The sequence below is a fragment of the Ammodytes marinus genome, assembly GCF_949987685.1.
Source record: "Ammodytes marinus genome assembly, chromosome: 16".
In the NCBI taxonomy this organism is placed as follows: domain Eukaryota; kingdom Metazoa; phylum Chordata; class Actinopteri; order Uranoscopiformes; family Ammodytidae; genus Ammodytes; species Ammodytes marinus.
The window spans coordinates 13,314,957-13,327,284 of NC_137220.1; the positions used below are offsets into that span (position 1 = coordinate 13,314,957).

Sequence of the window (12,328 nt, forward strand, 5' to 3'; positions counted from 1 at the left end):
TGCTTGCTCTGTTTGTTATTGGATCCCACTCAAGAGGGTGTTATATGAATTGTTAACTTTAGGTTTAGGCCGATTAGATGTCACCTTATGCATTTTTTTTCAGTCTGGTGGCATTGAACTTGAAGGACGTATGTCGGCTAAATGGCTAAGCAGTTTTATAATAAATCTTATTAAACTGAACACACAAACACTTTGGTTTCCTCGGAAAAAATTGATTCGTCTATTTAATTATTGGGTAATTAAATTAATTAAAGGAACTTTATTTCTCAAAATACTCAACCTTTTAACAACAGCTAGATACATATTGTCTCTTGCATACTTCCATAAACGAGTGTGCTATTTCAGACAAAATCACATGGCTAAGATAACACTCTTAAATCAGGTGGTTCTCTCCAGTCAGTACACTGTGCCTGCAGCGCCCTCCACTGACCGTCACACAGTAAATGTCTCTGGTCAGTGTTCTCTGAATTTTCCCTACATTTTCTCCTAAAGTATCTTCAAGGTAAGATAAGTAAAATAATAAAATAAATACAAATGTCCTAATGTGTGGCAGTCTCTCACACAGAAATATCTACTAAACAAAATCCTTTAATAAAGATAATTCTTCAAACACAAGATCTTACTGTATGTCTCTGTCTCATGCATATTTCTATATGCAATCTGGACAAAAGAATACATTACATTTTATAAACATGATACAGGGTGCATAAGTTAATGTTTATTGTTGTATAATTATTGGCTGAATCAAATTTAGCTGCTTCCCGTTCAGGCTCCTGTTCTTGTGCATGCTGACTCACACAGTAATGGCTAAGTGGATCACTTTGACAAGTCGAAATGTTCGCAGTGGATACAGCCCTGTTATATAAAATGGAAACTTCAACATACATCATGCTTATTTTGATATATGTCCCTGTAATTCTACCAGAGACCATTTTTTTTATCCCAATCTGGGCTATAATTTGACTCGAAGTTTTCTTCTGTTAATATTTTGTGTATCAGCATCTTACATATTTTACATGTTATATCACAGATACAGTATATGGCTGTTGTAAGTAATGAGACATTTATGTCAATAGACCCATTTTATTTTTCATGCGCTAAAAATATATAATAATGTTGCTTAATACTGCATCAGGCAGCCATATGGCTACAAATGATAATTGCACAACATGTGAATACAACACTGATCAGATAACTGTAGGTTTATCTTCAATGTGATTAGCAGCAGTTGGAAAAGCGGGTTTGATTATACTGAAAACAAACAAGGAAAGGGAGTTAAAGCACAAGTGTAAATAATGGCTTAATTCCATCTACAGTAGCTGTTGTACATGCTAGCTAGCTGCCAAGACTTAAAGCAACCCTTAGCTAGAAAATAGACATTCATAATTGTTATTATTAGTCAAAAAGCTGTTTCCAAAAGGTGCAGATGTGCAAACGCCTGCTGTATAGTATACTCCTAACCTTTTGTGGGCAGATTATTTACTTGTTCTTTACTGAAACCCACGGACACTTTAAGGCTGCTTGGCTCAGAAAAGGCAGGAAAGTTACAAATTTATGTAAAACAAATCTTACATAAAAAATTATCTTAAAGCTAAAGTGCGTAAATTTTTCATATGAATGTACTCTGTATTTCTCAGTATGGCAATATTTTTTAACTAGCGTCGCCCCCTGAAACTGGTGCAAGAGCTCAAGAAACGCCCACCAAATGTTTCAGTTGTTGATACTACCGTTAAGAAAATCCTGGACGTAGAGAAAAACAATCTATGCACGATCACTAAAGATTTAACTCAGATGCGCCAACAATGTTGTTGTAATTACTCAGGATTCCTCATGGGGCCGATTGAAGTTACGCATTATAGCTTTAAATCATCATACATTTTGAGGAACATTTTGCACAGTTCCATGTATCTGAGCCTCAAACTCTTGTTAAATACAGTAAACTTCAGGTCCGGTTCCTTTTTAACACACATAAACCAAAGTCTCTTCTCAATTCCTCTTAAATGGTCTCTAGAGTGTCAGTTTGTTTCTTGTTCTTCAGCCTAGGTCGATGAGATCTCCATTACTTTGTTCCTCTTTCGCTTGTCGACTCCTCAGCCAATCCTCTCTTGCTTTCTTCACTTCCTGGCCGTAGTAATCATGAAGTTTGCTGAACTCCTCGAGTGGATCAAAACCCACCAAAGGCCATTCACCGTACAAAGGTGCCGGTCCATTAATTGGCGTGACCAGAGCATTTCTCTTGTGCCACAGTTTAGGGGACTTTTTAGCTGCCACTTTAGTAGGTAATGAATTAGCTTGTGAAATAGTGCTGGCGCTGAGGCTTCTCGCCTCTCTGACTACTGTTGTTGAGGGCAACACAGGGAAGAGAAAGGTGGACTGTTTGAGGACACTGACTGAGGATTCACCAGAGCCTCGTTGCTGTTTAGCTTCTGCAGATAGGAAACAGGAAATAAACAAAAATGAAGGTTAATCCATAGGTTACATCCTAACTTATGTTAAAAAATATTTGTGCTTTTTGCAAGGACATAGTAAGACACTTCGGGAACACTATCAGTTAATTTATTAGCACACAGACTGGAAACAGTGGCACAAAAATCTGCCTGCTGGCACCACTAAAAATAGGTAATTAGGCCTAAAATGTTTTACCTCAATTAATTAAACTGTGCAGTGTGACCTCAATATTCCCTGTGTTCCAATCTACTATTCAGTATTGTAGAAAAAAGATTTAGGATGTCCCGATTCTTGTGGCCAGATTTAGGATGGTTAGAAAGACCCGGATGTCTACTACATCCGGCCCAGATTTTTAGTGTTGAAAACAGCATCCTATTTGGGGCGAATCTGACCCATAATCCAGTGCGAACCTTAAAGGTGCTGTAAGCGGAATGGTTCTTTTAGCTAACTTCCTGTCAGTTACTGCAGTCCCCTCACTCGTCCCTACATCACCACATTAATGCACTGCGGTCTTCAAGCAGCAAGTTATCTAGCATCATCTCAGATCCATAAGTGTGATAAAACATGATAAAAACCATCAAAACAGACATTGGGAAGGATTTTTACCTGCTCCGCCATTGTAGGCGCATACACATTCACCCATCTGTTGCTCTGGCGTGCACCGGCAGTGAGACCATGGAGTGTATATAAAATATATGAGTGAGACGAGTGTCGGTTTGGAGCGTTCTCTCTTCTGATTGGATAAACATTTCGGGATACTCCAATAAGTTTATTTGCCGATTACATGCAAAGCAGCTGACTGAGAGATCGGCTTTATGAAACGCGCACATTATGTACGTGATCACTGTATGAATAAAGAGCAATTTTACACTTTTATTAACATAAATAAACCGCTTACTTCACCTTTAAGTGAAGTCACATCAACGGAGCCTCCATATGAAAACAAACGGAGATGTGACGGATATAAAGCAAGAGGAAAGATCAAGGCGCAATGTTATGATGAAATAAATAAGTAAAAGTATGTCCTTATTGTATGCCTACTGCATCCTAACTAGATTATTTTGATCGTCAAATGTAGTATGTAGAATAGAAAAAAGAAAGAGTATGCGATTCGGAACGCAGGGTTAATGTTTTAATATTATGAGGAAACATTAGGTCACTTTCATGTACAATTCTAGTACTTAAATGTGCAACTGTCAAGTCATAACTTGACAGCATACTGTCACAATCACAGGTGTAATGATAAAATTAACACACTAAGGTGATTTCAGGCTAGATACAGCTTTACCCCGATCCTTGCATATCATGCATTTGGACTAGTCAATTGTTAATCCTCACACACACCCTGCGGTATCATTTAGTCTCCATGGAGACATCCTGGCTCCTATTTACATACTGTATATCCTGGCCTATTGTATTTTTTTGTGCACTTTTGTGTGACTACCTGGCTGAAGTGTGAACCAATCACAGGACAGAGCTCCTGCCCCCCTGATGCTGCTTTGTGTAAATGGTTTAAATGACTGTTTCCACTTGAACATTATCATTCCGTTCTGTATGCCTTCTCTGTACAGTGCGTAATGATCCTCGCGAGAAATCACTGATTTGAATTAAACTCTCATGCTAAACCTTATACAGCCAGTATTGTCAACACAGGCTTTGTATTCTTTCTTTGTTTTTGTTTCTGTCATTTTAGAGCAACCTGGCAAAAACAATCTATGCATAAAGTTCTATCTTTTCTTATCTTATCAAAAATGACGATTTGCAGTTTCATGTCTCAGTCTAAAACGGGTTTTGGCACCAGGTCTCAACACTCATACACATAACACACATAACGCACCTTCATACTGCCTCCCCAGGTCTCTCACCAGCAGTGAGAGGTAGCAGTGGCTGGCTGTGAGCAAAGCTTTCACCCAGCTCTCCTGGGTCTTACTGTCCGTTGCTGCAAACCTGTAGGTCTTCAGTCCGGGCCCTTCAAACTCCAGGGAAAAGGCAAACCTTCCCTCTGACTCAGAGTTGCGCACTGCACACCCCTCCAGCACGATGACACCCAGTAGGTGTCTGTCCGCAGGGCGCTCCTGGTAGAAAAGCAAGTTTGCCTTCAGGACAAACCACCGCCGCCGGTAAGTGGCATTTCGCTCTCTCTATGGAGAAAATATGAGTATGTATCAGATGAAAATCACTACATCGGATTCAGTTATCAAAAGCAATGGTGCGTAACTTCTGTCGCCCCCATGAGGAATTCTGAGGTAACACCAGTTTTTTGAGGATGTCATACTGAGAAATACAGAGATAGTTTTGTAGAGCTGACAGGATTAATCAACTGTGTGTCAACTCATTTTGCGATGGCTTGAATGTAACTGACATTCATATATGTGAAAAAGTTACACACTATAGCTTTAAAGTTGTCTGTGTGTATCCAAACCTTTTTGTAGAGATATCCCTGTTTGTCTACTGGAGAGGTGCATGACAGGTAATGGGTCAAAATCTTCTTATGGAGCTTCATCCCAACACCTAAACAAGAAAAAAATATTTTACATCCAGACTATAAAATACCAAAAACTCCAGATAATCCAAAATGGTTTCTGGCAAAATGTTGACTAAAATCATCTCAAGCAACCCAAACTATAGTGTAAACTCTACAAGGCTATCAATTTTATTTTACAGTTTTTCTCAGTTGCTTTGGTGCTTTTCTCAGATCAGAATGAAAATTCTCATAACTATTAGTTCAACCTCCGCAACATTTAGTCATTTGAGCACATCATAATTTCTCCTTCCTCTGAACAAATTGCAAATGCTTTTGGACATGTATCAGTTGCTTTCATACAATTCTCTGCTGTTTTATAACATTGTCATTTGCTTATGTCATGTCAGTCAAAATGAACTATATTTATGGATGCTGAATAGTCGTTCCCAATAAAACTAATAGTCTTCATTTCATTGCTTGAGTCATTACATACAAAATTGTTGAACTAGTTATCAAATTCTGTCAAGCAAATTATATACCTTTCTTTATCATTTTTTCCTGGAAATGTCTCCTAAATTGAACAATTGCTCTCAGGTGGACTTCAGCTTTCACTCACGAGGAGGTGTGTGAAGTATTAGTTGTAACCAATGACAAGCCACTTGTTCACAGTCACTCAGGGATGGATCCCATGAACCCTCACTTGGCAAGCATATATGAACCGAGCAGGACATAGTGTGTACCATTTCTACAATTCTGTGACACAGAGGTGGAAAGTTTATGACCGGCGTCCACATGCGCAAATGACCCTGCTAGCAACCATGGATGCAGCATGTGACGACATTACAGCAGAGTCATGCAGAGGGTGGATTCGCTACCCCAGGAGATACTTTCCTCGCTGCATTGCAAGGGATAATATCCGTTGTGATGTAGATGAAAATATGTGGCCAGTCAGACAGGAACGTCTGGATGTGCCAGAATGATTTACCTATATGTTCAGTTACAATATGTCCTGTTATATTGTTCACATTTGTGCACAGCTCTACCAAAAGGGTGTTTTTTATGTTTGTTCTAAATAAGTGACTGAAGTGTATTTTTCTTTTGCACAATGCTGTAGAATTGCAAAGAGCATATACAGTAAAAATGTGAAACATACGTATTCAGTGTCTTGTACTCACTTACTCCCCTAACTACAGCAATGTGTAACTTTACTGTAGTTTTCAAATAGCTGTACAAGTAGTGTATAGTGCTGTCTTGAACATTTTCAGGTAGTGTCACTGAGTTCTGACCTTTTTTTTGCATTGGAAAACACTGAGAGAATAAACTGTCATAATGAAAACATGACAAAGCCATTTGACTATCTTGTTCATAAATGGTGGTGTCAAGACTTCTCATTTTGATGACACTGGCAGTTTCATTGACATGGATACTTGCTTTTGAGGAATAGACTGTCCATTTTGAGCAAGTGACGTACTTTTGCAGGTTATCCACTAGGTTTTGCAGTTTGCACTAATTGTTTTGAGAAATGCACTAACTGCTGTGCAAATGTTAATAGTGATGTGAGAAAAGCACCAAAGCGACTGAGAAAAACTGTAATTCAGTGGATCTTCAAAAAGATAGTGCCACTGCCACCTCAACCAGCTTCAACAGTAAAATACTTCTCACAAATTGATGCATCAGTATTACAGGTCATTTACAGTAACATAACACAATGAGGTCCCCTTTCAGTAGAGCAAATACATCTGATACTTACAGGAAACTTTGTGTTGCTTATTATAATACTTCTGTACTGTTACTACTTATAATGCAATATTTATTTTATTTCACCAGAACATTGATTGAAATAATCAAGCAATCTGATGAGAAAGTAATCACAATGATTTTGATAGATAGATAGATAGATAGATAGATAGATAGATAGATAGATAGATAGATAGATAGATAGATAGATAGATAGATAGATAGATAGATAGATAGATAGATAGATAGATCCCTATTGCAAAGTTCTTGTATTGTGAGTCAGACTTACCTCTGCCAATGCTGAATCCCTCTTCACAGGGTCACTTAAGCCTCCCACACATCGTTCACATTATTTATATTTACGGATATGTTCTCCTGCTCGTCTAAGCCGTCCTAAAACGTTAAGGCAATTGTTATCTCCCTCGGTTAGTTGCATCCAGAAACAGACAATGTTTGAATATATAGTTTCAGCTTACTTACTCGGGTTCTCCCTCCGGTACGAGAGGATGAGTGTTGAAATATAAATAACTCGTCCCACTTCCTGGTAACAAAATACTGACACATTATATTCTCTCTCTCCTCTGCGCTCTGAGCTGGTGGATCAGCAGCCAAAGAAAGTAGTCGACTCGAAACCGACCTCCCCAATGGAGAACTGCTACCTGGAAATGAGATGCTAGATGCTGCAGTGGAGTTTGAGCTGTGATGTACAGTATTTGCCTCAGCTATCTCACTTCTTCATTTTGTGTTATTTTCTTTTTAATTTCAGATTTTTTTTGTTTAATTTGAATCTGTGATGATGTGTAGACCAGAGCAAATTTTACCTTGATAGATGCTTGATTCTTCAGGGAGATGTGCAACCTTTCAGATACAGTGAATACAGTAAGTGTTACGTAAAATTATCTTCTCTGTTGTCTGTCTGTCTTTATTCCTTTCTAAATAAGAATACTTTCTGTACCACCTTGAAAACATGCTTTGTTTAATCCATCTATTTTTAACACATGTTTATCCTTTTTATCCTCAAGGAATTCCAGATCTAAAAGAGTAGGTGAGAAGATTTACAGTGCACACTGTGGGGCGCTTCCTAATAAAGCACTTCTCTATTTACAGTACAAGACTGAAGAGCCAAAATCAACTCAAAGCCATGGATTAAACATCAGTTCACCATCTGAATGCCAAGAGATTGTTTCACATGTTGATGCAAAAGAAAGTAGTATATTCCTGCACACTGTATATTTACAGCAAATTAGGGTAAGCGTTATTGATATTATTTAAAAAATACTGCATTTCAGACATGAACTTTGGTAAGGCATCACATTCAAGATATGGTACAGGAACATTTAACACTATACCCAATCAAAAAGAGAGTCAAATCATGAACTGAGTGTGTGTGTGTGTGTGTGTGTGTGTGTGTGTGTGTGTGTGTGTGTGTGTGTGTGTGTGTGTGTGTGTGTGTGTGTGTGTGTGTGTGTGTGTGTGTGTGTGTGTGTGTGTGTGTGTGTGTGTGTAACTGCTATATTTAATAAAACTAACTGTACAATCCACATGTTTGCTTAAATGTCAAATGGATTTGAGTATTGGAAATTCTTGGAAAGATTTTACAAACTTACTAAAAAAGGGACATATCCATAGATGTTCTCTTATTATAGTATTTTATCATAGTAGGATAGTAAAAGATAGTAGGCCATTTTAATACAGCAGTTCAATATTATTACCATATAAAATCGGATGTATTCTCCTCACCAGGTGAGGGCGGTAATGCACCTTCTCGTTGTTTACAAACCACCATAGACATTATTGAAGCGAAGAAGAAACGAACGTACGCCGTTCGAATCAGGTTTGTCCACATTTCCCCGCTTAATCACTTTTTATTAAATTAAATAAGTACATTTTCACACCAAATGGTTCATAAACTGTCTCTTTCTATATTTCATCAAATGCTACCTCTAGCAAGAGCTTGGATTTGGTTAAATGCTTTACTGCGCGTGCGATATCTGTTGTTGGCTAACATTGTAGCAACAAAGCTAACTTGATTTGTGGCCATTTTCCTCTGTTAGAGTTTTAAAATCTGCTCAATAAAGTTACAGCTGCTTCTGAGGAACAAAGAGGGTCACTGTCTTTGCCTTTTATAGCACCATGCCGAAGAGGAAAGTAACATTTGAGGACGGGGACGGAGAGTTAGAGTTGGAAGAAGAACTCCCAAACAAAAAGGTAGCACTGTCACGTTCACATCACTGCCATAGATAACCAACCATACACTCTGACAATGAAATGGTCACAAAGGATTTAATTCACATGAAACCTGATATTACCCCAGTAGAATGATGATCACCTGACGTTTGCAGTCATAACCCAATAACAACGAACACCCAATACTAGTAGCTACACCAATGTCTATTTACTTTGTTTGCAATTGTGTCATCATAGCATACACCTAGTAAAAATCCTATATTCCTTTTATCATAAGACAATATATAAAGTTAAAAGCTGAAGTATTTTTATTTAAACACCAGAAATATAATAATCCAACCATAAGCAAGAATAGCAAGAATGGTGTTGCATGCTGTTGACAACTGCACGATCCTTTCTTGCTTGTCATTTATGGGGACTTTTCTTTGCAACATTCTCATAACACTAAAAAGTGCAAGAATAGCTGTAGGACTGCATCTCTATTTAAATGAACACATGGACAATGTAGTCACGATAAGGACAAAGCACACTAAATCTAGCAAGAGAATGGATGCTTGTGCCTGATTTTGTTTAAATATTAAATTATGTTTTAAAAATAATGTCTTTCTTTTGCTGTTGATCCAGGTTTGTGAGGCTGCGGCAGGACCAGGATCCAGGTTTAAGGGAAAACATTCCCTTGATAGTGACGAAGAGGATGAAGGGGAAGAAAAGAGCAGCAGCAACAAATATGACGTTCTGGCCAGTGATGATGTGGAGGGTATGTTTTGTTTATTATTTGAACTGTACATAGGAATACATATACTGTATGGAAGAAAGGTGGTCATGCTTCACAAGTCAAAATATACAGTTTCCTTCCTCATAGTGAGAATTTATATTAAGTCTTAAAGAAGCAAGCTTTTGACAAGCCAGAGCTAAATTATTTGACACTTTCGTCCATTTCTGCAACAAACAATAATTACAAGTCTAACAAGATAGTGTTTTTCCTAAACAGAGTGTCAGTTGTAATGTAACCAGTATCATGGTCACTATGATTTCAGGTCAAGAGACAGCAACAATCGACTATGACGAGGGCGTTTCTATTACACCTTTCAACCTGGACGAGGAGATGGAAGAAGGATACTTTGACTCTGAGGGAAACTACTTCGTCAAAAAGGAAGAAGAGATCAGAGACAACTGGCTTGACAACATTGATTGGGTAATTGCATTTTAGGCACACTCTTCTTTCATGGTTGAAACCTTTCAAGCAATTTGCAGTAATATACTGGAAAAAATGCCCCTTAGCTAAATAATACTCATATTGAGCATTTGTTACTAGTAATAGGAATACTTTTAGTGTCATTCATTTTCAATTTAAGCTTAAGTCCCTATATTTCCCTGAAATGTTTCTTTAGGGAATTGTGTCTTATATTGAGTGTCACAAGATATTTTGACTAGAAATTAGATCAATATACTGTATATAAGATTTAAAATTTGCTTCTACTAGGTGAGAGTGAAAGAACAACCCTTCAAACAAAAGAAAAAAGGTCTTGGAGCCAAACGGAAGCGCAGAGTTGGTGATGAGGACGAGGCAGAGGATGAGAAGAAGAGAGAAGAGCAACAGGCCAAAGAAAACGACAAAGAAGAACAAGAAGAGGAGGAGGAGGAGATGGAGCCAGCGGAGGATCCACTGGCTTCCTACACACAGCACCAGCTCACTGAAGCTGTGGTGGAACTCTTGTTACCAGGGGAGACTGTTGCCACGGCTCTGCGTCGCCTAGGAGGTCTTGGTCTTGGTAGACGGAAGAAGGGCAAGCTAAGGGAGGAGAGTGAGCCCACGGAGGAGAACAAGAGGGACACGGAGAAGCTGGACAGACTCACAGCACTCGCTGACAGATTGGTCGGATCTGGGATGTTTGAGATCTATCAGCAAACATATGAAAAACTGGGCTATTTGATGAAGAAAATGAAAAGCAAGAAGCCAGCTGTCGATCGGATCCCTGGTGACGACGACGACGAAGAAAGCAATGAACTGGATATGTTCGGAGATAAGTTTGACGAGAAGCAAGGAAACAAATCGGAGGATAAAGATGAGGATGAAGACAAAATAGGTTACTCAGTGCTACTTGCGTACATTTCGGGTAAGTGTCGCAAAATATCCTGTTTTGTTTAATCTAGTTTTGTCTTCTCAGGGACTGACGAGGTGATGTGGGAGTACAAATGGGACAATGAGGATTCAGAAGTCTACGGCCCATTCACCAGTCAACAGATGCAGGTATTTACTTGAACTTCTTTTGAGTTTGGGCGAGGGAGTAAAAACCATAGTCGAATGCACTCATTGTAAATTAGTTTAAATGAAAGCATCAGCTAAATGATTGTAATGTAAACAAATTATATCACAACATCAGCCCATCGTCAAGTAATTGCATTTATTTCAACCTCATAGTTTTGGAAACAAGTGTTAAAAATAAACACAATTGGAAGTGACTGATTTTCTGCAGCATCAGGATGATGGCTGCTGGTGGTAGCAGTGTTGGTCATGGGATGACAAAAGTAATATTAATCGGCCAATAGGACCATGTATGGATGTATTTCCCAAAACAGCCATCAACTTTTCAAAGGCCAGTTCATTTGTTCAATACATTTGTGTTATTGCTGTGATGACCGATTACCAAACCAACAAATTGCATGATTGACAATGTTGTCAAACAACAGCACTCTCAACATTTTTGCAAATTTACCAAAAAGTGTGACTATTGACAAAACAGAATTTGTTAAGTGGATATAATATGTAGTATTGACCTTGCCTTTAAACATGAATGACAAACAAAATAAATTGTAGTAATCAAAAAATTGCTGTTAATATTTTTTGCAAAGGACTCGCATTAAGGTGCAAATTTAAAAAAGAAAAAAGTTTGCAAATAAATGTCTGCAAATTAGTAAGACCTGTCATGTTTACTAAATTATTGGGTGCTGGTTCCATCTTAAACCTCAATCTGGGCAGGTAGGTTAATAATACTCTTCTTACTGTTGTTTTCTTCAGGGTTGGGTGGATGAAGGCTACTTCAGCACCGGTGTCTACTGCAGGAAGAAGGACGAGGAGGGATCACAGTTCTACAACTCCAAGAGATTAGACTTTGAGCTTTACACATGATCCATGTCCAGCATCAAATTAATCACTATCATTTCGATCAATGTCATTATTCATGTAATTTGCCCTCGAGTTTCCTTCAGTCATTTTCTCCAGGGCTGTCATAAGATCTAAGATTTTAAAAGGGCTTTGTTTTCTGTACATTGCTTTTAAATAAATGACTTGTGTATGTGGTTTTGCTATAAGTCTTTTTTTTTGTTTTTCTGAGAACCAAATCACATTTAGGTTTCATTATGAGGTTTAACTGATGACTTATTAGTTCTGATATTTTAGTGAAATAGATTGATTACACTTACCATTAATTTGCCCAGCATCTTAAGATAAACAAATATTAGACTTTTTTTTTTTTTTTGAGTATTCTGAAT

At 38.1% G+C, this 12,328-nt stretch overlaps 2 protein-coding genes across 2 annotated transcripts; one reads left to right on the forward strand and one right to left on the reverse strand.

Annotated features, from left to right (window-relative positions):
- Positions 1 to 2,034: 2,034 nt before the first annotated feature.
- Positions 2,035 to 7,013, reverse strand: pheta2 (PH domain containing endocytic trafficking adaptor 2; the record flags this gene model as incomplete). The annotated part of the gene is made up of 4 exons (XM_080043252.1): positions 6,939 to 7,013; positions 4,871 to 4,959; positions 4,286 to 4,589; positions 2,035 to 2,426 (listed from the first exon to the last, which is right to left on the reverse strand). Exons 2-4 carry the CDS (start codon positions 4,949 to 4,951, stop codon positions 2,035 to 2,037), a joined length of 777 nt encoding a protein of 258 aa, XP_079899378.1. The 5' UTR covers positions 4,952 to 4,959; positions 6,939 to 7,013.
- Positions 7,014 to 8,453: 1,440 nt separating this feature from the next.
- cd2bp2 (CD2 (cytoplasmic tail) binding protein 2) lies at positions 8,454 to 12,137 on the forward strand. The gene is made up of 7 exons (XM_080044790.1): positions 8,454 to 8,483; positions 8,779 to 8,857; positions 9,461 to 9,593; positions 9,874 to 10,031; positions 10,320 to 10,923; positions 11,005 to 11,087; positions 11,856 to 12,137. The coding sequence occupies exons 2-7, from the start codon at positions 8,783 to 8,785 to the stop codon at positions 11,964 to 11,966; spliced, it is 1,164 nt and encodes a 387-aa protein (XP_079900916.1). The 5' UTR covers positions 8,454 to 8,483; positions 8,779 to 8,782; the 3' UTR covers positions 11,967 to 12,137.
- The last annotated feature ends 191 nt before the right edge of the window (positions 12,138 to 12,328 follow it).